This window comes from Xiphias gladius, chromosome 6, assembly GCF_016859285.1.
Source record: "Xiphias gladius isolate SHS-SW01 ecotype Sanya breed wild chromosome 6, ASM1685928v1, whole genome shotgun sequence".
NCBI classification, from domain to species: Eukaryota; Metazoa; Chordata; class Actinopteri; order Istiophoriformes; family Xiphiidae; genus Xiphias; species Xiphias gladius.
In genome coordinates this window covers 3983345-4010302 of record NC_053405.1, presented here as the reverse complement: position 1 = coordinate 4010302, position 26958 = coordinate 3983345, and the positions used below count along the sequence as shown (strand labels likewise).

General features: G+C 41.9%; 1 protein-coding gene across 2 annotated transcripts in view; it reads left to right on the top strand.

Annotated features, from left to right (window-relative positions):
* The window catches only part of LOC120790887 (carboxyl-terminal PDZ ligand of neuronal nitric oxide synthase protein-like), a 167278-nt gene that overhangs the window by 99671 nt on the left and 40649 nt on the right, over positions 1-26958 (top strand). For both annotated transcript variants that reach the window (XM_040128856.1, XM_040128855.1), the window contains exons 6-8: positions 1984-2125; positions 8504-8673; positions 22248-22409. In XM_040128856.1, the coding sequence (XP_039984790.1) occupies positions 1984-2125; positions 8504-8673; positions 22248-22409 (474 nt within the window). The remainder of the gene's footprint in view (positions 1-1983; positions 2126-8503; positions 8674-22247; positions 22410-26958) is intronic.

Genomic DNA, 26958 nt, shown 5'->3' with positions numbered 1-26958 from the left:
AAGCTGTGTAAACAGGTGTGCAAAAAGCTCGAAACAATGAACATTTAACATCCATAGAACACATGCTAAACTTGCAAAGTTACACATTGGCCTAAGCATAGAGTTCTCAACACTGTCAGTCAGTGTATATCAATATAAATATCAGTGAGAAAATAACCGAGGTATTTTATTTCCTTGCATGTCACAAGAGGAGTATGGCACCCGTGAAACAGGGGGAAAACGAATCTCCTATCTACTTCTGAATATCATGGCATTACTCTCGTCGGTATTGAACTTAATGCCATACTCTTTGCCGTCCTTTGAGCACACATACGTGAGACGATTGATAACAGAGTCTCCGACAGGACACCCAGTCAGTTGTTTCGATAAGTCGTCCGTGTACACATTTTACAGAACGGGACAGAATTCCCCCTTTGGCCTACAACATTATTACACTTGACCCGCATTGTTATCCACTGCCTCAATCTAATCGTAATAATCTAGTGAAACGTAAGTATTATCTGAAGTATGATAACAAAAGCTTGGACTGATGCCAGATTTCCTTGAGCGTCGACCCCATACAGCTATTAAAAGTTTTTTAACATTATTCGAAGTGGCAACATGCTGTGAGTGACTTTTAGAGAGGTAACTGAAGGCTACTGTGGGTTTCATGCCACAAAGGCAGTTAGTCATCGTTGACAGTACAGTCGTTGGTGCTCTTGGTTATGTGATGCCAAACAGCGTGGAGCACATTGGCGGCTCGTTCACACATAAATCCTTTCTGGCCGCTGGCTAGTAACGATGGAAACAGCATCAGCACTAAATGAAGCTGAAGCAGCATGTTTTAATTAAGAAAAATAAAATAATAACAGTAAATTACACTCAGAGGACAGAAGCACTGCAGCCAAACCTCACTGCTTTACAGAAAGTGAATGCGTGTGGAGGGATTCTGGCACCAAACCCAAAGCCTCTGTGCTGAGGCCAAGGCCCAGTACTTCGGTTGTTTGCAAAACTAGGCTCAGTTTTTAATGTAATAAAAAACCGAGATGCAACAAATACATTTTTTTTTTCATCCCATACTGAGCCTGAGATCACAAAATATTTTTGTTTCGGATTTTGTTAACACTTTGTGAGGGAAGACTTCAGACTCCTCCGGAGCTGATGATGGGAAAAAGGAAGGATTTTGTGCTTTTGCAGAGTCTGGATTCTCTTCTGGCTTTTAGGCCGTGCTGCATTTGCTCTGCTAATTCAGGTGAGGGTGGAGTGGTGGTTGGAGGCTAGGCTTCAGTGTTTTAAAATGAAATCTTTTCTGCCTCCGCGCTTCTCCGCTGTGACAGGCTAGGTAAGAGATAGCCCATAGCAGATAAGCCGGCAGGAAGTCATCAAGGTTGTTTTCACTCGACCTGCCTTTTCTGAGCAGGGCGGAAAGAGTAAGAGGGGAGATAAGCAGGCGGATTCGAGTCGATGGTCCTCAGGTTCGAATAAAAATCCAGGGAAAAAAAGAAATTAGATACAGTGTGAAATATCAGAAACTGTGGACAGTGAACACAGACAACGGTCAGTTCATGTGACATCGAATAAGTAACTGACTTCGACCTACATTTATGATATACTGTGTGATACAAAATACGTACATTTCTGTGGCACATCTGGGTCCAGTCTGCCTCTGACCCAAATGGAAAAAATGCTGAATGAAAGACTTTAGTTTTTCCTGGAAAATTCCCCTGGTACATGGGCAGTGATAGGTTTTACCTTTCTAGTCTGTTTAGAATACCTAGAAAAAGAAACTGGGTGGCAGAATAAATGAAGGAAAAAGCGACACCTACAGAAGCTCAAAGTTTAGAGAAAAGCCATGGATAACCAATGTTTGATCTTTGGTTGAAAATCAGGGCACAGCAGTGAGTGAGTGTTTCGAACCGAATGGCAACACAAAAGTGGTGCAGATTGTGTGCCGAGAATTACAACCGTATTTCTGTCTTTGTCTTTCTCTCCTCACCCGCCCAGAGCCAGGCCATGCGTATCGTTCGGACGGTCGGCCAGGCCTTCGAGGTTTGTCATAAACTGAGTCTGCAGCACACACAGCAGAACGCAGACGGGCAGGAGGACGGCCTCAGCGAAAAGAACGGCAACGACTCCTCCGTCACAGGTACGCAAACGCACAGAGCAGCACGCACCTGGTACACAGTCAGCGTCGCATTCTTTCTGGCTAGCACTGTGTGTACATGTTTAGAGCCGTGATTGGAAAATCCTGATATTTGTCCACTTGTTTGTTATCAGTGGATGAAGTGATCTGTGCTCACTTTTTGTTCACTTCTAAATTGTACAGTAACTTTGATGAATCAGAAGGTGACATTAGACAGGAGAGCTACTGAGTGCAGGGTCAGTGTTTCATGTGGGAGTTCTGCATTTTAATCCGAGGAAAAAAATGTCTGTGGCAAAGTTGATGGGGCGTAAAGTGAAGTCAGTGACTATTGGAAACCATAAAAATCAGCTATAAAAATTTCTTCCGGTGTAGAGATTTTTCACTCTTCATTTGTCATTACACTTTAATCAGTAGTTGTTCCGGTATCCGCTGAGTATCACTGAACACTAATTTGCTAGACTCAGAAGTTCAAGGAATAATTCTGTGAGAAAGGCCAGAAATATTGTTTCATGGCACTGTGTACAGCACAGTGTCTTCACACCTTTCTTACACACAATTACAGCAGGTAATTCAACAGAAGTAAACACAACAGAAGATACATGTTTGTTTGTTTGTTTTGGACAAGCAAGAACAAGAGAGAAAATACATAGGCGGTCAGACGTGTGGGTGGAGTTGATGTAACGGTTCAGGGTTGGTGATGGAGGAGGCAGAGGTTGTATTTGATTATGGATGTAAAAATGTTTGACTGTGGCTAAAGTTGAGAACGAAACAAAGACTGTCTGAGAAGAGACAGGTTTGAAATGGAAACAAGGGGCATGTGGCCAACAGAAGCAGCCAAACTTGTGCTACCTTGCTAATCTGCTAGTGTGTTAATCTGCTATCTGACCACCATCAGTTTATTGACTCTTACTTCAATGTTATTTAATGGATGACCATTGACTCTGGGTTCAAATTAATGTAATTTTTGAAGAAGGTCCAACACAAAACGTTGTTAAAGTCAATGCGGACACCGTAGGGGAATATAAACCTTTTTCTTCCACATGAATTTCAATCAAAATATGTTAAAATAATTATATTTTTGGGTCCTGGTGGCTTAGTAGATAAGATCCATACTGTATAATGATCGCAACGTCCATCCCGCTGTCCATTGCACGTCATTCACAGTCACCTCTCTGCTGTCCACTTTAAAATAAAGGCAAAAAAATGCTGCCCAAAATAATTTTTTAAAAAGTTAAAAAGTTTAAAAACAGTTTTGTATGAAATTATCATTTAAATTGACATTTGTTGTCTTTTTACTTGTACCTTACTATTTACCGTGAAGGTCACGAATGATGTGATAAATCCGTTATTGTCACCTGCTGAGCTACATCGGACGGATCGCGATTCCTCCCATTTCAAAATCTGTTTCGTTGCGAGATGACAGCGTTAACAGTTGTCTCATTAAATGTATGGCCTCCCTCCCTGAGGGTTCGTGTTTAATAAACACACAGTATTTTGTATTGTACAAACATCTATATCCACAAAAAGGTGGTCCGACAAAAGACCACTGTTTGATTGTCTGAGCTATTGTGTTTGTTGCCCCATTTTTTTGGAGCAATGTCGCCACATTTCTCACTAGTTGGTTAGTTGAGTTATAAAAACCTTACTGATCGAACTGATTTCCTAGCTATGAAAATACAACCGAAGTTGTGATAAGCTGTCGTATTCAGTTAAATAATTTGAAGGAACGTTGTAAGGAAGCGGGTCAGGAAGAAAGATGGAGTTCCTGGGTGGAGCAGCCACGATCCATCCAACCCCGCACGAACAAGGTTTCAGGTCAGTAGGGGTGCAGAGCTTATCTGTCACCCCTTTAGAAAGACAAGATAAACAAACCAGGGCAGAATTTTATTTTTAGGTCATGGGATAAAACTAAAAAATTGTAAAAAACTGCATCATCAAGGTCTTTAAGGAAATGGTGGAAATTGAATACGTAGTCCAAAAATAATGCAAAAACTGAAGTCTTGTCAGGGCGCACAACCACCTACATAGTTCTCACAGGCCTATGTTGTCAGACAGCACAAATACGTTGTACTGTACATGCACTCCACACAACCACGCACACACACACACACACACACACACACACACACACACACACACACACACACACACACACACAGACAGATGTGCTCACTCCTGCCTGCGTTGTGCCCAAGTTGGCAAGCAGGAGAGGACGATGCTTCTTTTGAATGCCACGGATGAGTCAACCCAAAGAAAGACTGCACAACAACACTGGTGGGCTGAGCTACTATTATCCGCTGCCTCGTGCCTGAACGGGATGGGCTTCACTGCAGCCCAGGGACACGTGGCTCTGAGTGCGGTATGAGAGGACAGAGATGGGGAGTCCACGAACGCGAATCTTTCACTCAGCCGTTCCACTCATTACAGCCGCCAGCACTGGTCGCCCTCCTCGCCCTGATCTGAGAGCGTCAGGCTGGGATACATTATCTCCACAACCCTTTTCAGCCCTCCAGAGACGAGCTTGCTTTGACATGCTGATGAGCCCAGAGATCACCTATGCACTATAACTGTACATCCACACAAACAGTGAAAGGACCCCACGTGCATACAAATGCAGGCCTCTATACACACACACACACACACACTTGCTGTCATGGTGTGTTAAGCAACACAAGAGCCGTCACGCACAACCAATGAGCTTATCTGGAGAGCTAATTATCATGGCAATGAAAGGAGATGGGAGAGAAGAGTGGGAGATGCTGGATTAGAGAAATGGAAATCTGGAAGAAGGCAGTGCAGCAGATAGCGGAGGGGGGTAGTTGGATATTACAGGAAAAAGGAACGAGGGATCGTGGAGGACAAGAGGAGCAAGAAAAGATAAAATGTAGAAGTGGATTAGAGAGGAGGAGCGGGGCTGGAGAACTAGGTTGAGCAGCAGGAGTCAGACGAAGAGAAGAAAGAGCAAAACGTTTGGAGCAAGTGATGTTTTGCTTTCAGAAAAATGTTTTGGCGACATTTCAGAACAAAGTGCTGCAACACAACATGAACAATCCGATCTTAATAACAAACAAATAACCATGTAAAGAATGGCTCACATCACTGGAACTAATAATGCCCACTCAGTGGAAAAGAATACTATCATTACAGTTCACATTAACATAACCATGGCACAGGCAGTTCCACTCAGCAGTTCAGTGAACGCTAAGCAGTGAACACTGAATTTATGCCCGCAGGACATATGATGAATGTTCTTGTCGACTCGTCAGCAATATGAAGTAATAATAATGCTTTCTGTGGAATAAATCAAGGGAACAAATATTTTTTTATCTGAACATGTCTGTGAAGATTCCCAGTCATCCAAGTCATGGTATTTCCAAGCGCTATAAGGACTGGACTTGCTTTAGGCAGACGTTCCGTCTCTCGTCTGAAAGGCTTCTTCAGGTCTAACTTGCTGGGCGGGAGTCCCAGGCATTTAAACTCTTGTGGGGTCGTTAACACCTCTGAGAGAGAGAGACAGAGAGCCTCGTGAAGGTCGCCGGTTCAATCCCCGGACTGGCAGGATTAAGTCTGGGTTGGAGAAGTGAAAAAGCAGCACTTATCCATCAGACTGTGGTTGCACTGGGCAGCTTACAAGTGTGAATGTGCGTAACGGTGTGAATGTGATCAGGGCGTTCCTGTAAAAGAGAGGTTGTGAGTCGTTAGGGTCCCATGAGCCAGGGTGTGGGCGGGTGTTCAGCTGGGGAGGGATCTCAAGACTGCACTGAAACTGGCTGATAAGGGGTGTCGTAGTCCGCTGCCTCTGTGTAGTGATGGTCGTTCCACTTCAACGTAGACGGCTTCTTTCACCCCTCTTTCAAACCATCGGTCTTCTCTGGCCCTACATTGCCGTCCTCCAATGAGTGTCCCTTGTCCTGCACATGCAGGTGGACTACTGAGTGTTTCAGGTCTACCTGGGCTAAAAACTTCCAAATAAAGACCAAATACCAAAATAAATACTTTTAAAAAATGGCATCAGCATTTCACATGCAGGGATTGAATCTCCTCACATGTCGCACTGCTTTTGTATTCCATGTCCCCTGTCTAACACAGTTCACATTCATTTGGAGACTGGTCCCTTCACAGCTTCCTCGCTCTTCTATTTGAGCCTTTATATGTAGCTCATACAGAGCTCAGAGTGCAAAGCTCACATCTGCACCATTTGTCAGTTTGCATGTTGTAATGTAGTAAACTAAAAAACCCTCTCTCCGCAAAGATTGTTTTCTTCTGTCAGTTAAATTAACAATGAAAAGTCTGATCCGAGGATGCAAGTGAGGGCTGGGAGGGGGTGAAGTCGAAGAGGGAAGGGAAGAGGCGAGGAAGATACGTCAGCAGCACCGAGCAGGAGGAAGGACAGGACAGGACAGGACAGGACAGCACTAGTGTAGACAGAAAGTAGGAGAAAGACGAAGGGTAATGGAGAGAGAACTGAGGGGGGGGCCAGCAGCAAGTTATCAAGGATGATGGTTTCGAGGGGGAGGAGAGGGCGGAGTGTGCCTGTGCCAGATTGTTGCAGGTAAGGTTCAAGTGGAGGTGCAGGATGACAGTAATAGCTGGGTGCACAGGAGGAAGAAGTAAACTTTAAATGGAAGAAGAGGCAGACGAGGATGAAGGTGGAGCTGGGACGGTAAGCAGAGGTGAGAGGTTGAACGAGAGGATGAAAAAGATGAAGATTCTGCAGCAGGAATAGCAATGAAGACGAAAGAGGGGGAAGGACAGAGGAAACAGGAAGGAAACAACTGGAAACCATGGGCCTAGCTGCACCTAAATACATATTGATCACCTGATCAGATCTAAAGGCGTGTGAGTTATCTGAAATAAAGTTTGACACAAGATGTGTGGTAGGGCAAATCAAGCACCCTCAAAGCAGTTTAAACATTCACTCTAACTTTCCATTTCCCGTACAGTAAAGCTTCTTTGGGGCTAATAAGAAAGAAAAACGATCACATTCTTAGTGGTTGCCTGGCAGCTGAAAGGACAATATGAGAATGTAACCAGGGGTGGAGGACGAGTACTGTAGCGATCAGGAAATGGAGAGAAGTGAAGAGGGGAGAAACGACGCCACCTGGTCAAAGCGCCTCCAGCTATTCTTTAACAGCTGAGGCTAACCCTCACCTGTTACCCGCTTATTGGGTTCCCACCATGTTTTTTATCTGATTCAACACTTTTCCTGACTCATCGATTCCAGCAAGAAAGTAAATAAGCGTATTTCCCGAAAAGTTAAACTGTTCCCCTAATGTTTTCCCAGAACATTTGCTTCACTAAACATGTGCACATTCCCGGCTAAATGGGGAATCATTGCTTCATTGCTATGAAACAAATGAAGCAGTCTTTTGTATAGTTTACTTGTTTATGATAAAAAAAAGAGTCATCTGCTCTTACTTGCTTATTTGTGATAATTTAAAGAAAAAAGATTTACATTTCATAAATTAGTGTCCCTATTTGTAAATAAAATAGCACAATGAACTTACTTCTTTTGAGTAGTTTTCAAATTTAAAAATTATTTCTTTTTACTGAAACTCGTCATTAACTTTGCTTAAACAAGACAGTGCAATTTAAAAAATGTACCAGAGCTCTGGCACCTTACAGTTCCCCAGTTATAAGGTTCACTTTGAATTGGGTGAGTGTATGATACACAGCCAGCAGCTTCAGGCATCGTAGTTGAGGGAAGGACGTGTTCCAACAACTGTGATAAACAGTGTTAGTGTTTTGTTCTGTCGAGGCAAATCAAATATACTTCAAATAGTAAAATATTAGACACAGTTCAGACTGCTGAAGGCAAAGACAATGTCATGATTCCGAGAAGGTTTTCAGAGCCCATTTGTTTAAACCAACATGGGACTTTTTGCTAGAAGTTAGACTTTTCTGTGTTGACTTTATTGGACATTATAAATTATGCAAGTGTTTTCAGTGTGTTAAAAAAAAAAATGTATTAACCACAATTAGAACGCAGTATAAAAAAATCAAAACACGCAATTGAAACTCCCTGGAAACAGCAGAGTGCTGTCAGAGTCTTACCTATATATTTGCATTGTGTTAAAGCGCTTTGTGTGGTAACATTGGGACTAACTTTACCGTTTACTTGCTTTTTGTTGTACTATCGAGCAGCTAAAACGTACACCGATCAGCCTCATCATTAAAACCGGTAACTGGTTTTAATGTTGTGGCTGCTCGTAGTCGTGTTTCTATTATACTGTGACTGTCCGGATCATGTTTCTTACTTGAGTGCGTTCGTGTGTGTGTGTGTCCGCCCATGTGTGCGTGTGTACATGCTCATGCCTACATGTGTGTATGCAGGCGTGCGTGCTTATCCACCCGTATGTGTGTGTACTTTCCTCGGCTCAGCTCGGGAGCTAACGAGTGCGGAGAAGACGGCGACCGTTGCCGAGGAGACGGACATCGATGCGGAGGAGGTGAGCCGCGTGCCGGCAGCGGAGGAGTTAAACCTCAATAGAGGAGTGACTGATCTGGACGCCACATCCAAGACCCCCGATGTAAACCACTCAGACAACAAGGTAAATCTATCTATCATCTCCCTATGCATGTATTCTGTATGTACAGTATGTGGCTTTTAATCCCCCCTTTTCAACAGCAGAGGCTCCTGTCAAATCTCCTAGTGACCTTTCTCCATGTGTGGCGCCGGCATGGCACCTCTGTGGACAAATGGCTGTTAAGAAATAATGTCCAAAAAAATGGTACGAAGTAGAAAATACTGTCACTGTGTGGGTGTAGGTCAGTTCAGTGAGGTTACAAGTGAATCTAAATTGCCATCTGAAGTTCACAAAACCCGCTTTAACGAGAGCTAAGGGTTGGTTTAGTGTAGAAATGGTTTTGCTGAGGTTTTGGACCTTGGTGGGGAAGATACAGAGCCTGGGAATAAGAACTGATATCCTTGGGGACAAAAAAAAAAAAAAATGTTGCTTTGACTTTTGCAAGTTGGCTTTCTTGAGGTCCTGAATTGGATCATTTCATTCAGAAATTGGTAAAAATTTCAAAGCATTTCTCCAAGCATCCACAGTATTTCAAAGACTGGACGAAATTGATAGCTCTCACAGAAAATGCTGCACTTTGTTGAATGTGTAATTTCTCTAATTTTTTATTGCAGCTTTCCTAGTTCTTACGTCAGAATCTTCCCAGCCAGTAAGGTTGGGACAGGTTATGTGTTAAGACTGGAAGTTCTGGTTAACTTTAAGAAAGAAATGATTTTAGTTACATCAAGAAGCACTTGTGAAACAGGGAGGATAATAGTTATTCTATAACACCATGTGTCAGTGTGCGGTTTTAAAACAAAGTTCAAGAAAACCATTTATTGTGATCCTGTGTCTTTCAACTAGCAGCTGTTTACATCTTTCCAATAAGACGGCTGTCAACTTGTTACCAAAAGGCTGAGGCTCAACTAGGAAGGATACACTAACGTTTTTCTAGACAGGCACTTGACTTCAGATGTGACAAGAATATATACTGTAGGTGGTTTAGGGGGACTGGCGGCTTTTAAAGTGGTATTTTAAGGGGTTAAGGCTGACTTACCTGCAGCACATCCTCGGTTGGATGTCAGGATGGGGGTCCTGGTGGCCTCGGGGTTATAGTGCTCACCGTGACCCGTAACATACCTGGTTCACGTCCAGCTGGGGACCTTTGACGCATGTCATTCCTCATCTCTCTCTCTCCTCTCATCTATTTACTGTCAGCTCTTTAAGAAAGGCATACATGGCCAAAAAAAACAAAACAAAAAAAACAAAGACAAAAGAAGAAAAAAAAAATTACCTGAATGTTAAATGTTATTGAAATTTTGGCATAGCTAAACCAAACAAAACTTTTTTTATTAATGTTAGAGTTGGGGGTCAGGGAAAGGAAGTCAAGGGGAAAAGCTCCACACATGGTCGGTTATAAAGTGCATCATAATCTAGAGTCAGCTCAGGTTAAGGTCTTGGAAACCTGGCAGGCGATATCTGTTCATTCTGTTCCGGTCAGACTGACCCGAGTGTAACAGTTGATAACCCATGGTTACACAAGCCTTCAGATCTTCTAGTTATGTCTTTGAGGCTCTGGTATTTACAAGATTTCCTTGAGGCCTCGAAAAACGTCTTCCACTTTGAATTGAATATGCACGCCCGTGTTAACCGCTAGTGAAATCAAGTTGACACCGGGTCCGTGTTTTTAGACGGCATGAGTTTAGGAACAGCTCTGCCTGCCACTGTCCTGGTTCTTTTCAGAAGCTGTCTGCAGGATGTTGGCAGCTGAGCTCCAAGACTACTACAGGTCATCCAGTTCATGTGTTTATGTTTGTGCGGTCTCGCAGTGTTAGAGATTTGATGCAGCTCAGCTGGACCGTCTGCTCTCTGGCCTGTGGAAACTCACCACCAGCAGTCTATCTATAACCGGAGAAGTGCTCTCTGGCCTGCCTGGAGGTGTGTGAGCCTGGCCGCGTGGTTCAGCTGGCAGAGCAGCACAGTAGCTGGGATTTACAGTCCTATGCAGGGGTGTAATTGTGTTTTTGATCGAGGCAGCAGTGGGAGGACGACACTGCATGATGAGGGCAGAGAGGGGGTGTAGAGTGCTGTTATTGCATTACTCTTTGGCTTAAGAACTTGGGCTCTGCATCACGTTGGCAAACATGTTGCATCATAATCATTTTATTATGTTTTGATTCTTTATCACTTCCCACTGCCTGGCGTTGCCGAGTGAGAGAGCACCTGGGCTGGCTCCGTTTCATACAAAATATTTTCACCCTCACTGCTTTGTGAAGGTGAAGTATCGTTTTTATGTTTCAAAACAATTCATAGTTTAATGATTCAACCTTGTCTCCTAAACGTTACTGAGTCTCTGAAGCATTATTGAATGCACATAAGCCGTAAACGTTTATCCTGAACACATCTTCAGAACATTCAATGTCAATGTATTTCATTAGTTTTCCCTATATAGCTGCTCTCGGCAACTGAAGGGCGATTAACGTGTTTATTTTTTTGCAGGGAAAGATTATGGTTTTGGGTATATATTGGAGAGTCAACGCTGACTCCCAGACGGTGGATTGTCTCGTCTCCCATAGAAGAGCTCTGGGCTGTGACTGTGCACTTTAACGGATCAGTTAGTCATTATCAGCCTTAAAGTCTTTTTTTTCTTGTGAAACTGAAAAATACAGTTTGAGAACTCTTCTGATAAAGCATAAATCTCACCTTTCTGTCACTTGGCCAAGGAAGTTTTCCGGTGCTGCCTCCTCTTCGCCTCGTTGTGGTTCACCCAGCTGACGGCTAACTGCTTGGTTTTGCAAATGTACGTCTGGTTAACCGCCCCGCGTCCGTCAGAGTGTAGCGCACAGCTGCTTCATGGAGGTTTTTCTCCGCGAGCTTCCGGGACTGAGACGATCCTGAACAGGCTTAGAGTCGTAACATTGACTTTTTAAAAAAATATTTTAACCAAATCCACAATCTTTCCCCTAACCTTAATAAAGTGTTTTAGTGTTTAGTGCTTCAAACAAAGTGCTAACGGTGTATGAAAACCCCTGTAGGAGAGTGTGATCAGGGGGCCTGCGTCCAACAATTTTTGTACCATTCTGAAATAGACAATCCAACAACAAAACCCACTTTACACAGCCGTTGGCCAGATGTGTGGTGGTGCAAGCGAAAGCAGGATTTGAGCTTCTCTCTTTTTTTTTTTTTTTCTTCACACTATCCAGTTCGAGGGAACAGGTATCATTTATGCTTTTGGAGATGTTAGGATGTTTGATTGTTTGTTTGAAGCTTACTGGAGCATTAAAGCTAACATACATGTAGCTGGTACGCTTTCTAAATAAACAGCACAGAAATATAAATAAATCAGCATATCTGATTGATTCACCCGACAGGGCTGCAGCTTTCTTCCCAGAAAATCAAGTCAATGCACCAACTTTCATCACTGATCTCTTTCAAGAGAGAAGCTGTGGCCTGAAAAGATGTCAATTTTTGGAAGAAAGGTGCAGCAATTGCCAAACTTGCCTTTCAGCCAAGTAATTATCTCAAAGGGCATATCTGCCAGCACAACTAAGAACAATGTCTTGTTCTGTTTCTGCTGCTTAGCCAGTTTCCGAGTTGCATTATTTATGCTTACTGCTAGTCACATACACAAAACCTGATTCAGGGGAAAGTTTTCGTTTTTCAGTTCTTCACGTTCTTTTTCCTCTTGCCACTAAAAGTGTCGAAAATTGACCTTTGCAGGAAAAGCCCTGATCCGTAGTTCCTTAGCCAGTCTCAATTGATGGTAAATAATTAAACGGACAAGCTGTTAGGCTACACTCCAGGCTGGAGTTTATTAAACTTTTCATCAAGACCGCAACTGGGTACATTATGTCACCTTAGGCTCCAGACTCGCTGAAGCAGACCTGTTAACTTATACCACCCAAATTCGCCAGAACAGGACTTGGAGACACATTCTGGGTCCCGACTCAGAGTTACAAAACCAAGCTATTCGGCTGTTTAACAGTCCTTGGATCCCATTAACGTTAGAGTTATGAGACCTTTCATTACAGCCCCTGATTGAAAGTAACATGGCGTGAAATCACTAAAACAACGAGCTCCCAGCAATGACCTCTATTCTCAGGACATTGGAGGAGGTGTGTGTCTCTGTGTGTGAGAGTGTGTGTGTAGCTGCTTTTCTGTGTACATATACTGTATGTATTTTCCATTTTTTTGCCCTTTGACAGATTTGTCACTCCTAACAGTTTGACAGATTAAATGGGGATGCGCAGGGACAAGTGGGGGAAGGTAACTTTGAATAAGATGTGTGCGACCATGTGTATGCGTTCTTATCACATGTGTGTGTATGTTCCCGAGCGGAGGGATTTAATTCACTACAGGGTATTTCTGGAAGCTCATGAAAGGGAAAGCAGCCTGTGAGTGTTAAAGTTCATTCTCTTCCTGTCAGCTCCCGTTAGACTGACAAATCCCTCTGCGCCCTGCGTTCAAACGATCCCAGAGGACTTGGGGAGCACACATCAATCCTACCTTGGGCCTTGTATCCAGCGGGTCGAGTCAGGACCTTCACTTTTATTATTTAATTTTATTTATGGCATTTTCTGCTTTTTTGTTTGATAATATTCGAACCAGCTGCCGTAAGGGTTCAGCCTCAACGGTACGCATTTAACCAGGTGAACAACCGGGGAGCCCAAGATGTTTACTTCTAAAAGGCTTGCCTCCAGGATCAGATAGGGAATTAATACGAGACAAATTTGAACAACAGAAAGTCACAGTTTGGAGATGACTGCATTTTACACATTTCTAGAGGCTGCACTTTTTTTTTTGGCAAGAGACAGATGGTCATCGATGGTTTCAATAAAAAGCAAGTCCTGTGCATAACAAGACTCAAAGATCAGACTGTGCCTGAAACAAAATGTCAGGATGATTTCAAAGCCTCAAAACAAAGTCCCTTTCTTTTACATCAATCTTGTGTTTATAAGGTTCCATTCAAAAACAGGAGCTCAGTGCTGTAAGAGCTGTTGTTTCCTGTTTGTGTGAATTAGACAGAAAGAGAAGTGGAATGTGTGTGTTCACACAGGCATGTGTGCTTTAAAGTGAGGCTGTACAACAAATGCTTTGATAGAGGTTTTGCCTCTGGCCCACTTTCACATGCTGTCAGGCAGGTGTAAACACTCTGATCTCTGAGTGTAGCGCTACAGGCAGCACTCCATTGACAGCACTCTTGCTCTCTTTTTTTTCTCTCGTCCCATCATTAGTTTGCCTCAGTTGGTCCAGACCTGAAATTACAAGCAAAGCCTTACATGGATGGATTACTGAATGGGCCTAATGGGCAAAGGCCTAGGGGTCCAAAGGGTCAGGGGGCCCCTGGTCCAGAGCCTCTGTTTGAAGTGACTGTTAGCATTTCCTGTTGGAAAGTCACAGAACTCTGTTAAAAGTAGGGATGTCCTGGTTGTGTTGGATTTTCTTTCCCTCCCGATCTTTATCAGGCTACTACTAAGCATTGAGTATCTGCTCTCCAAGTCCAATCCAGTATTTGTTTTAGGTAACACACTTTATTTACAGCTCCATAATTTCCAAATAGATAAATAAATAAAAGACATTTCCTCAGAGCCATGTAATTTGGTGGGAGAACTAGTAGCAATGATTAGTTGCTACATTTCTAATTAATCAATTTAGATGAAGTACTAGCAGTAGCTCGAAAACACTTTAGTTCGTTTACTGCAGGTCAGCTGAACATGCAAGAATGTGAAATTTTCTTTGCAAACAAACATACACCGATCAGCCATGACATTAAAACCAGTTCCCGTTTAGGGAAAGTGGTCTTAGACTTTTGGGCCCCATTGTATATTGTTTATTATTTTCAATAAGCAATTTATTTGATTGGAGTAATTTTAATGGTGCTAATATTTGAGCAATTGGTATGCAAACAGAAAACTGACATTATTTTCCACATAATTCGCCAGGGATGACCTGCATTTCAATAAAACACCCCCGAAAAATGTGCACAGTGCATTCCAGGATTTTAATAACAAAGTAGGAATGTAACTTCCTCACTATTAAAGCTTAGGTAGTCACTGCTTTTATCCAATGATACTGTAAGCACCATGAATTCTGTTTTCTCACATAAGATTACTTACTTGGCCTCAGGACAACGGTGTGAAGATGACATGAAGACTTTTTTAGGCAGGAAGGAAGAGGTGTAAAAAGGAAGTGGGGCTAAACATGAAATGGTAGAAATCACAGTTTTCCTGTCTGTGTGACTTGGAAATGAAATGTATTGATGCACTTCATGCAGCCATTGATCGAGAAAGAGAGGCTGCAGAGCCAGGAAGATTAAGAAGGAGTTAGGCATGAGACAGCTCCCTAAAATGCAATAAATATGCTTTTGACGTTTGCTCACACAAACTGAGTGTGGATTGGAGAAAGAATGCCAAAGAAGGGACTAATATGCGTGAAAGCACAGTTCAAGCATATCATGTCAGGATTACACTGACTTTACACAGAGGGATAAAATATCAAACAATATAGCTATCTAAAACAAAATAATAAGGTTACAGGACCAAAATATTAGCATTGGCAGACTTATTGTCAGGCTTTTGGAACAAATATCCAAAAAAAAACATTCAGCATTGACATTTTTTTATTGGCTCAGATAAAGACATCTTTTTAAAATCAGTAATGTCTTGTATTATAATGGCAGATAGCTCAAGTTGTAAGTATCCTCAGACTTACTCAGCAAGAAAACAACATAAGAACAACTGAAATTTCTATCCTATTATTTCATCATCGGGTTTGTCAATGTACAAGCAACCAAAGTCTTCTGAAATGTACAACTAATTGGAATTGAATACTTAACATCATATAAATAAAGTAAAATGTCGTCTGCATACAACAATGTAACTTGACAATCATTTCCAGTTGTAACACCTTTCACATGTGGATTATTTCTAATCATGGAGGCTAGAGGCTCAGTTGCAAGAGCAAATAGGGGAGATAAAGCCGGACAACTCTGCCTCCGCTTAAAATTTAAAAGTGTCAAGTTACTCGTTGTCAGTTGTAACTCTTAGGGGAGAGAGCAGGAAGTATAAGTCCTTTCAAATCTTAATCCCAAAATGTTAGCTATTATCTTATACACTATAATGAAAATATAAACTGTATTTTTTTCTTTTTATCCGAAAATGATTAATGCTAGGTGTAACTCACAGTGAATTATCATTTTATCACAGTTAGCATAATCGGTAACAATTTTTTCAAAAGCTGTCTTAACATAAAAATACTGGCAGTTTTGCCCTGTAGTACACACTTTATTGTCACTATATAATTGGTATTACAGATATCAGAATATTGGAAATAATGTATTTACAGTATGTTGCTTTAATTCAGAGGGAAAAAAAATGCAACTCATGGTTTCTTAAAAATTTGTGCATAAACACTCTGTACTGTAATAACTGCACGTAAGAAGTCACATAAAATAAATCAAATGATTCACCCAAATTCACCTGGTTAGGCAATGCTTTGGAAAGAGTATAATATTTGGAAGTTTTAGGTGCATGTGTCTGTCTCTTGCAATTACTGTCTAATAAGGCAGAGACTGTTTTGGTGGTCGAGAGTCTCCCACTGTTCTCCATCCTTTTCGAATAGTTAATAATATCCACTTCCCCTCAGCTTTAAACTCACGACCTCTGTGTCGCAGGGACACACACAGTCACTCTGCATTTTTTCCCTGGCTGGGTCCTCAGCAGCCTTATAGGACAGAGACTTATCTTTTCAATGCTCTTCACACACAAGCAGGCAATAAAAATGCAGCCTCTCGACTTTTCACTGTCTGTAAACTTAATGGGTTTGTGTGAGAACATCTGTTGGCCCATTTACAACGGAGAGACAAGACCGTTTTTCACTGCTGGGGTTGTTTCGCTTGATAGCCTCACAGTCTGATGATTTGATTTCTCAGTACCTTGCGTATGGGAATGTTTTCCTATGAGTTGTCAGCTGATAACAAACTACAAGAAGTATTGCCTAACGAAAAGTGTAAAACAGTGACCTCTTGGCCCTAGGCAGAGCTGAGTCAGAGCAGAGCCATGATGTTTCTCCGTCCTAACAGCCAGTAAATTGCATTTATCTGGTTTTCCTGGTCAAAAACAGTCACTGATTAGACTGGAATCAAAACCAAGAGGGCTCTAAGTGCTGAGGCCAACCACTGAGAACCACTGTCTTAAAGGTTGCTATTTGTAAGGGTCCTCTGCCACTGAACATGGCTCTTTGCCGGGAGCGGGTGGTAGTGATGGTCGCTTGCCAAGAGTTTCAGCCATTGTTGCGTTTACATTACAGGAGGTTAGAATACGTCTTCAGGGCAGACCGGACCCAATGACTCGCTATTGGAACGTGACGAGACAGGCCGGCCGGGGCTAGCTGGTTAGCATGCTAACACCAGTGGAAGAAATGAAGTGATAGAAATAGAAGCAAAACAGGAGTTATCATTGTTGTTGCTTTCCACAGCTCTCGGAGAGTAAAGGAATTAAGTTTGACGCTGAACTCGTAACATTTCTTCTAGACTAGTAAGTAAATAGCTGTTACTGCTAACGTTGGCTATGTAGCAATAGCAAAAACTTAAATATAGCTTCTTTGATTACAGGGACATGCAAATTAATGCCAGGAGTGGTTTGACTGTATGGCAACATAAAAAAGTAATGATATAGACCATCAGCTAAGGCAACAAGAATGGCATTAAGAGTTGCTCCGACAAAAACAACAATGGGTGTAGTGAAAGAGAAGCAAAGGCAGCTAAGATAATATAAGAAGACAAATATCCCCAAATTTGTCTCACAAGTACAGATTTTCTTTAACAAACTCTGTAACTCTAGCTTACATTCTTTTCAACCCCCCTCCGAAGGAAAAAAAAAAAAACAACTTGGATTAGTTTGGCCAGAAAACCTCTTCACACTTGGACGCCCAAAGCCAGAGAGGTGCTCCTAGTGAGTATACCATTATTAGAAATATATTAAAAAAATCACAGTGTAAGGCACTGTACTGACAATAGTCAAAAGGCTTGTTGGTAAGTAGAAATTATTTGGGTACCACCTGTTGCATGGCTCAGCTTACCAAGTCACTGAGATATTCTCTTACAGGGAAACTTAGTCAAAGGGTTTCACATTTTAATGTGAACACCTTTACCAGAATACAACCCTCTCTAAAACTGCTGCCATATAATGACTGTTAGAGTTGATGGTATGATCTGGGGATCTGATATTAAAGGTAAAACCACGGTAGAGTGATCTCCGAAGGCTTTTTCTCAAGAGCCCTTGATAAAGTTGTAAATCTGTATCTGAGGCTGTCAGCGGTGAAGGAAGCCAGACCCTGTCTAACATTTTAGTGTTTTATGGCCTGTGTGTGTCTGTATGTGTGTATGTGTGGGAGGGGACTGTCTGTTTGACAGACGGAGAGCAACTAGTATAATCACAGCTGGAAGAAGAGAGATAAAGACTTCCTTTATCCCATGTCATCTATCTTTAGTTTCCTCTCTCTCACTTTCCCCTTTCTTTTTTAAACCCTCTTTTTCTTCCCTGTTTTCTCCCTCGCCTCTTTCTCGCGCCTCAACGAGTGTAACGAGAGGCTAAAAGATAGAGGCAGACTCCAGCTGCCTGCTAATAACCTGTACTAGCATGTGTATGTGTGGGAATTAGATGGTAATAGATGAGTTTCCCCCAGACAGACCAGATATGAGCAGTTATGAGGAATTTCAGCAGTGGACTGTTTTTATCCATTCTCTTGAACTCCCCCACTCAGTTTGAATATTCTGTATTATATCTATATTGGCATTGACTGTGCTAAACAAGTTAAGGATTCGGTGTACAGAAGTAGGATGTTGTTTCTCATTCTGCAGAGTAAACACAGTACAGATAGGCTAAAACAGTGTTTGCATATGCAGGCTTTCACTCAAACTTAGAAAGACTGCGTGTGTGTTGGGATGTGGGCTTGTGGGAGTTCACAGGCATAGTTGTACATAAGAATTCATAATGGATGTCTCAGTTTTTGCCTCTCAAAAATGAAAATTGATCACTGTGGATTATTTTCTTCCATCCATCATCTAAGTTAATTTACTTATTCATGCATCCCGCTTGAAATCTCCAAGTTAACCAACTTTGAAAGATGATGGATTTCTCCAGTACTGAAGCATTTTTTATGAATGTTTCTCTTTTGTTTCTCAGTACCTATACACCATAATATTACAAATGTTGTTTCTAGCTATAATCTTCATCCATTGAGTGCCTCAAATCCCATATCCCAAAACAAAATGGCAGGTAGCGTATACTCTGCTGAAAACAACTGTCTGTAATGTCATACAGGGAGTTGATTAGAGCCCTCAGACTTAACCATAAAGTCTGTGTTCCAAAACAAGGAGCTAAAACAGGCTAAAAGCTGCGGAGAGTTGCTAAGTTCAGTGTCAATGCTCAGTGGGTTCAGTCAGTATGCTTCTTCGGATCTGCTTTTTGGACAGTCAAATTGGTGTCCCCTGTCCCCACACCTTTCTGACGTCGGATGAGGGGGGCTGTGTCCATTTTTGTAACTTGGTGACAAAGGAGCCAGGGTTTGAACTTCTCTATCCCTCAATAACAATATCAGCAGTATCACGTCTCCGTCCTCTCCATGTCGCTCAGCTTTTCACTCTGCCTTCAAGTGTGGCTGCTTGAAACGGCTATAAACACTTTTGATTTCCCAAACGGTCGGATAACATGCCACAAGAACCACTTCTTCACTAGTATAACCCGGCCGTTACTGTCACTTTCTCGTTGAAAGCAGTCATTTCTTTCAATGTCAAATGTCTAAAATATAGCTTTTTGATTTTTTTCTCCAACATTGGTGCTACATGCTTACTGCACTACCCAGAAATGTCCATCCGGCTACAGTGGAAGGTGCTCGAATCTTCAGTGGTAATAGGTTAATCTATCATTGTTATAAGAATCGGTGGGGAAATAGTAAAATAGACATGTTTTTATTGGATACTGTTGGAGATGAGCAGAGACTCCTCAGAAATGTACATTTGGAATGGGAATTCTTTTCCGTCCATGCTTTAACTCATTCAGCTGCGGCTTGACAGTCTGTTTATGTCTGTTGTCTCTTTCAGTTTCTCAGTAACTTGGAATAGTTCCTGTGTCCGCAGCGCTTGAAGTCCAAACATGTCATCAGTTAGTTTGACTGCTGAATCATCTTATATACTCTTCCACTTTCAGCTTTCACTGTTTGACTGACAACAGTCACTGTTTCAACGCTACCACAGCAATCCACACACACACACACACACACACACACACACAGTTACTAGAGACTTTTGCCTTGCCATTTATTACGTGATGGCACCAAACAACCTGTCAAATTCAATAATTTCCCCTCATTAACCTAAAAGATCCAGCTCAGACGGGCTATCAGTTACATATCCCTCACACGGAGAATTTGTCTCCTTGTGTGTGTGTGTGTGTGTGTGTGTTTCTGTGTGTGTGTGTGTGTGTGTGTGTGTGTGTGTGTGTGTGTGTGTGTGTGTGTGTGTGTGTGTGTGTGTGTGTGTGTGTGTGTGTGTGTTTGTGTGTGTGTGTTTGTGTGTGTGTTTGTGTGTGCGTGCGCGTGTGCATGCGCAAATCATTGTCTATGTGTCACCAGAAGTTGCTTAAGGAGAGACAGCTGATGAAGTGTTTTGGCGTGGATTCCTTACGGCGGGTTCAGGTTCAATTTAATCAGGTATCGACTTGTTTGCCGACCCCTTCCTGCATCGAAACTCCAGTTGCTTTGACGTACATTGTGTCCCCTCTTAGTGATGTGGCATAGTGTGGATTCAGTCTGAAAACTAATTGTTCAAATTTGGCAGCCATGCAACTGATTTCAAAGATGTTTGATATCCACCAACCAGTTGCTGTGAATCTTCTGTAACTGGTACGACATCAGAAACCAGTGCAGCTAAGATTGTATGGCCAATCGTGTATTAACAAGCAATGCACATTTCTTTTTGCTTTAAGAAATGTGTTCTCGATTTTTTTTTTTTTTTGAACCACCAGTAGAGCAGGAACTTGCTAACAATAACTAACATAAGCGCTGCAATGATAAAAAAAATTGAACCATGTCAAATTGCATTAAAAATTTAAATAACAAAACAACATATTATTCCAACATACAGCTAAAAAGCATTTATCTTCATTGCTTGCTTTTACATTCAGTGTCTGATACTCATGATATACTGTCTTACTGAGTACCCATTTTCTGAGTTAACATTTTGATGGTCTGAGAAATGAAATAACCAATTTAGATTGCCCAAAGTGGGTTGAGACACATTCTAGCCAAACGTTGAAAAGGTGTAAATGTAGACATCGCTCCAAGACGCATACATATTCTTTACATCTCCGAAATGGAACTATGTCAATGACTTATCCGAATATGAGGCACTTAAATAGACAATTTTAAATGGGGCCAAAGACTTCCATATCCCAATAAGTCTCACCTTTGGGACTCTAAAACTTTAATGTGGACGGGTCCGACATGACCCTCAACCTTTACAGCCGCCCCGACCGATTGGTTGGAGCCACAACTGCAGCAACAAAGTCACGATCCCTCACTGGCTTCCCGGTTTTGAACATCAACAGTTTAATTGGACACCAGTCAAAGGGGATGCGTTGCCGGTGGGGACTGAATCCAGGTTTTAGCGATGGTACACGACGGATTCCTTTTTTTCCCCCCTGTGCACCCTTTTAAGTCGGCAGCAAAGATTAAGGAGGAAGGTTGAGACACAGTGGCAGGAAGTATAAGGAAATAACACCTGATTGTCCGCATTGGAATGCCTACGTCTTTTAGTTTAATTTGGTTTTTCCCCCTCTCAGATGTTGCTAGTTTGGATCTCATCATTATCCTCAAATCCCAAATGGTGCTGATGCTATAATCTAGCTATAGAGTGATCAATGCACCATATCTTCATAACAAAAAATATTTTTAAGGGGTAGAATGAAGGAGAGGAGACACTGCATCACTCGTTACTAGAGCCTTGAAACAATTAGGATGCTCGATGGTGATGAAGGAGAACTGAGTCTCAAAACTCATTATTGTTGGATTGGAGCATTTCAGTGCTGCTTATCTGCATTCTCAGCACCACTAATTGCACACTGGTGCAACTAATCAGTAGTTCTACATTTCAAATTCAGATTCTTGTTTTGATGATGGCTTGTTCTCTAGGGCATTTTATTGATGCTATTGCTTGTCCTGATTATATTCATGTATTCATCAGTGATTAATCTTTTTTTTTCTGTGCATTTGCATCCTTAACCCTGTAATTTTTTTGTAAACTCAAGTTTTGAAAAGTGATAAAACTTAACATTTTCCATTTGTATGGAAGTTGGACACCTCTCTAGCCACATGAAGAGTATATAGTATATAAAGTTTGGAAGATATTGGCTTTTGCAGTATTATTTCTTTCAAGGCAATAGCCCCTGCCAAACCTTTTAGTGTTTTATATAATTATCCAAAATGTTGATTTGCATCGTGGCATGAATCGATGATTAAAAGTGTCAGATCTGCTTCCTATTTGAATCTTTGTCAAGTATATGTCTTACTCATTTTAGGCCCCTAAATATTGACCTCATCTCTCTCTCTGTCCCTGGTGTCAGCCTTCAGAGGAGGCCTCTCTGCTGATGTCCAGCCCCAGGATGTTGCTCCCCGCATCGGGCACGCTCCCGCCAGGGGCCCCCCTGTCTGTCCACCACCAGATCCAACTGCTCCAGCAGCAGCTCCAGCAGCAACAGCAGCAGACACAAGTGGCTGTAGCACAGGTGCGTCTCTCACACATACACAAATGCAGCCTTTGAAACTGTAACATGTTAAATGTATGACCTAAAAAAGGGTTCAGTGAGTTGTTAGTAACAGTTTAAAGCATTCAGTATTGAGAGGTAGACCCCTGCCATGAATTCCAAGCAGGGTAATCAGCCTTGAACCATGCAGTAAGGAAAACGTCTGACTGCTCACGGGCACCACACACAGTTCTGTTATTGAATACTGCCAAAGTATACCAAGAAAAAGTATAAATATTGTGTTTTATACTGGCTGTAGTACTGCTTTTATGCTCGTGAACACAGGCTTTTCAAACTCCCACTGTAACTGTACTGGATTGGATTTGTCCTCATCTATTTTATATTTGTTGAATAATGTGTATACTGCTTGTGTTAGATGAACAGACTTTATTGTTCCCTAGGTAGAGATTTGTTTCTGCATTGTGTACATTGTCCATGGCTCGAAAATATAGATACACCCACACAGGTACATAATTCCAAAGTCACCCACACCGAAAAACCAACACACATCCCTAAATGTACACTACGCATATACAGTAATAGACGATACCCATGTGGAGCGTGTTCTGTAACCAGTAGGACATTGTGCTCAGAGCCGCTATATAGGGTTCAAAAGGGGTGACACTCTCACAAAAACATGCTCTTTTCTATTTTAGTATCCTATACCTGTGTTCAAATTAGATCACAATACAAGGACATACAGTGCATTTTATACATAAAGATAAACAAATTCATAATGTCTTCATCAGAACAGAAAGTTAACTTTGGCTACTGACTGTGACAGAACTCTGACTTGACTCTGAACGTCACAGCATCAGATTGTAAGACTTTTGACACCCTTGGTTGGACACAAATATCCCATGAATGCCGGATAATACATACACATAATGAAAGCTGTGATCCTGCACTTTACAAAGCTCACAGAACTTTAGAGAAAACGAACAAAGTGTAGCAGCAACACAGAAAATGTACATGTGTCTACCTCGCTCATGTATTTTCTTATAGTAAATATAGCAACACTTCCCTTAAACCCATATATTTTGGGATCTGCTGTCTTTGGTGTGAATTGTGGTGTAAACTTTCTATGGGGTGTTGCATTAAAAAAAAAAAAAGTCCATGCTCTCACGTGGATAGTTAAAAAGCCTAAAAGTAAGGAAACGATTTTGGGCTGATGAATTATGAAAATTCTCATTTGGCACATTTGCCTTTCTCAGGGTGTCTATGAACTCAAATCAAAAAGCAGTCTAACGCCACAAACCTATGTTATTAGCATATAGCTGCCCATTTTATAAAAAAATTACATCCATGCATCTTCTATCTATTTTACTCAATGAGAACATTTGCCATTGTTGACGCCCTGGAGACAGGAAACGTGATCAATTGAAAACACTAAAGGATCAATGTCAAGGAGATCAAACAACACCCTGCGTTCCAATCTGGATTTAAAAAAAAGTTATAGTGCCGAGCGCACCTAGCATCAGACATCTGTCACCCAGCTCTAGTGGCCGCTGCGAAGAAGTGACCGGTAACGGCAATGGCCCCGGGGTTCGGGGCAAACGCACACACACACACACAGCACACACACATACACACACATTCTGTACATGCCGTTTGTCAGCCTGCTAGCAAACGGCCTCGAGACTAGAAAACTGCAAACTGGTTTTCATGCACACTTACACACGCTCCTGACCCAGAAGTGTCCCAGACAGTTAAATACCGAAGTCTCATGATGGCTTCCAGAGATGGATGCAGAGACCTGATTAAACTTCCAGCTCACAATGAACTTAGCCGTTCCCTTGTCTCGAGCCGAACGACGCAAGACAGACTGCCGCTACAGCTGACATCTCACACATTCGGCTAGAGCGTGCCCAGACATAAATGCCATTACTTATACCTCGACGAAGCCAGAGGTCGCCGCTCGCGGGCCAAGACGCTGGTGTGGATTTTTTTAAGCGAGTAAAAACTGCCTTGGCACATGAAAAGAGTGTTTTACCTAATGTAAATTTAATAAATACATTTCAAATGAGCATATGCTACCTAGAGGTGTTTCTGTATTACTTTTGCTCTTTTGCCATTTAGCAGGGTTTGCCCAGTGGTCCCAACTCCCCTTGCTCCCACAGAGCATCTAATCTAAATTAGTTTCCACTGACTCTTTGGGTCGGTTTCTTTCTGTTTCTTTTCCTTTTTTTTCTTTTAAGGCTTATTTATCTTGTGTGTCAAACTTGTGTGTCCCGCTGCTGCTTTAGTTTCTTCCATGTTATTAAAGGACTACTCGAGTAGTCAATTAATTAATCAACAAAAAATCAACTAAAATTTTCAAAATGATTAACTATTTATGTCCATGGTTTCCAATCTGGGGATCGGAAGGCAGATTGAATAAATAATCAACATTAATTATTAATGAAGCGATATGTCAGTTGTATTCCTACATAATGGAAACTGGGGTGTTGAAGTAACTTTTCTGTGACTGACTCTGGTGTCACATCATGTATTACTGTTTTGATGAGCTTAGTTTTTTTTTTTAATTTTTTAAAATAAATTTCCAATATCAAGTCAAATTGGAATTTAATCAAACTAGAATTAATTAAAGCCACTTTATGTAATGGATGCAATTTACACCAGATTTTAGTTTTAAGTGAGACTGAGACGTCTCTCCACTGTTCAGGCTGCACATACGTGGACATTGAACACTACAGCTACAGGATACTTTCACTCTGGTACTCACATATTTTTGTATCTATCTGCACAAAGACGCGCACCCAGAATCATAAAGACATGAAGTATTTCTCACTTTTTCCAGCTAAGACTGACGTCTGAATGATTGAAAAATTTAAGACATGCGTAGTCACGCGCACACAACTGAGCTAGTATATCACTGTGCTGAAGGGAATCCCAAGAGGGTCGACCGTGGTTAAGTGTTTACTAGGAGAGAGAAGGAAACTAATCTGTCTGTCTGTGCACATAAAAGTACCTGTGGTCTCCCTCCTTCTCTCTCGGACAAACTCCCTCCCGCAGGTAAACGTAAACGTGCCTGAGGCTGCTTCTAACCGGCATTAATGAGGGGGAAGAGCTAATTCCCCCCTTGAAGGTCGAATAGTAGAAATTAATAAGAAGATTATTTCTGCCCAGATCATGCACATTATTGATGAAGACACAGAGGAAGAGAGATAATACTCAATACATAAAGCAGTATAATGTGTGAACACGTGTATTTTGTGTTATAAAGAGTCCCGAAACTGGCTTCCCGTTCAAAACAAAATAGCTTTCCCTGGTGTCATTGCCCCAGTTTCACACCAAAAAATAAAATGAAGAGAAGGAGTGTTCTGTTTTCACTTTTCTGTCCCAAAGTAACCTACTTAGTTATGTTAAAAGCAGACGTTGCTGTTGTTTATGATTTGATTATCTCAAATACCAGGCCTCGAAAGATTCTTGTACAATACCAACACAGCAACAGGAAGCAGTGATCGGGGCTGGACTGGGACCAAAAAAAAAAAATCGGCCTGATATTTTAGCCCAGACCAGCCCACCGTAGTCGATCACACACCAGCCATCTTCTCACTCCCCTGAATACCTATGCCAGCCTTGCCACTTGCTAAAAACACAGAAGCAGTGTAAGGATTAAGAGGGAATCAAGGAAGATTAAAAGAAAGGCAACATGATAAATACCTCCAAAATGTGGTGTTGCAAAATTGTATACTCCACCTTGATGAATCCACCTTGATGAATCCACCTTGATGAATCCTAAAACAAGCAACGGCATCCTGTGTGTGTGTGTGTGTGTGTGTGTGTGTGTGTGTGTGTGTGTGTGTGTGTGTGTGCGTGTGCGTGTTAGGGTTTGAAGGATTAAGTGAAAAATTGCTGCGTTCCCTGATGATAGAGATGCTAAAAAAAGCTGCATCAGCCCATTGTTAGCTTCTGCTTACTTCTACTCCCCCTCCACTCTCACCATCATCTCTCTCCCTCTCCTCATCCTCCTCACTGTGCCCACCACCTGAAGAAGGTCCTGCAGCAAACGCCTCAGTAAGTTTTGCGCATTTGGTGGCATCTGCCTGAAGGGCCTGTCTTTGTTTTTTTTTTTTGCCCGCAATTTCTCCACGCCTCCCTTGCGTTTAGTATTACCCATTTTGCCACTCTTTCTTTGCAGATGCGCTGTTTAATAAAGGCACCGAGCCCAAAGGGGGACAGGTTTAAAGATGCAGTCGGGCCAGCCCAGTGTCAATGGGCCGATCTACCTGTTTTACGGGCCAGTCAGACAAATGAAAAAGATGGAGTATATATTTTGGCACAACACCAGCATCACTGAGCCGTCTTAACTTAGTTACTGTCCTCATTATTTTCATAAAATAGCTATTCAGTGTGTTTACATTCTGTACATTGCATCTCTGTACAGTAGTTTTCATTGCTAGTGGCAGAGTCCGCCATCCCTGCACTGAGTTCTGCCTGCCTACGAACGGGGGATGCACAGGAAACGACGCAGCATGTAATCCAGTGTTAACGTTTATAATTTTATCTGACTGATAAAGTCTCGCCG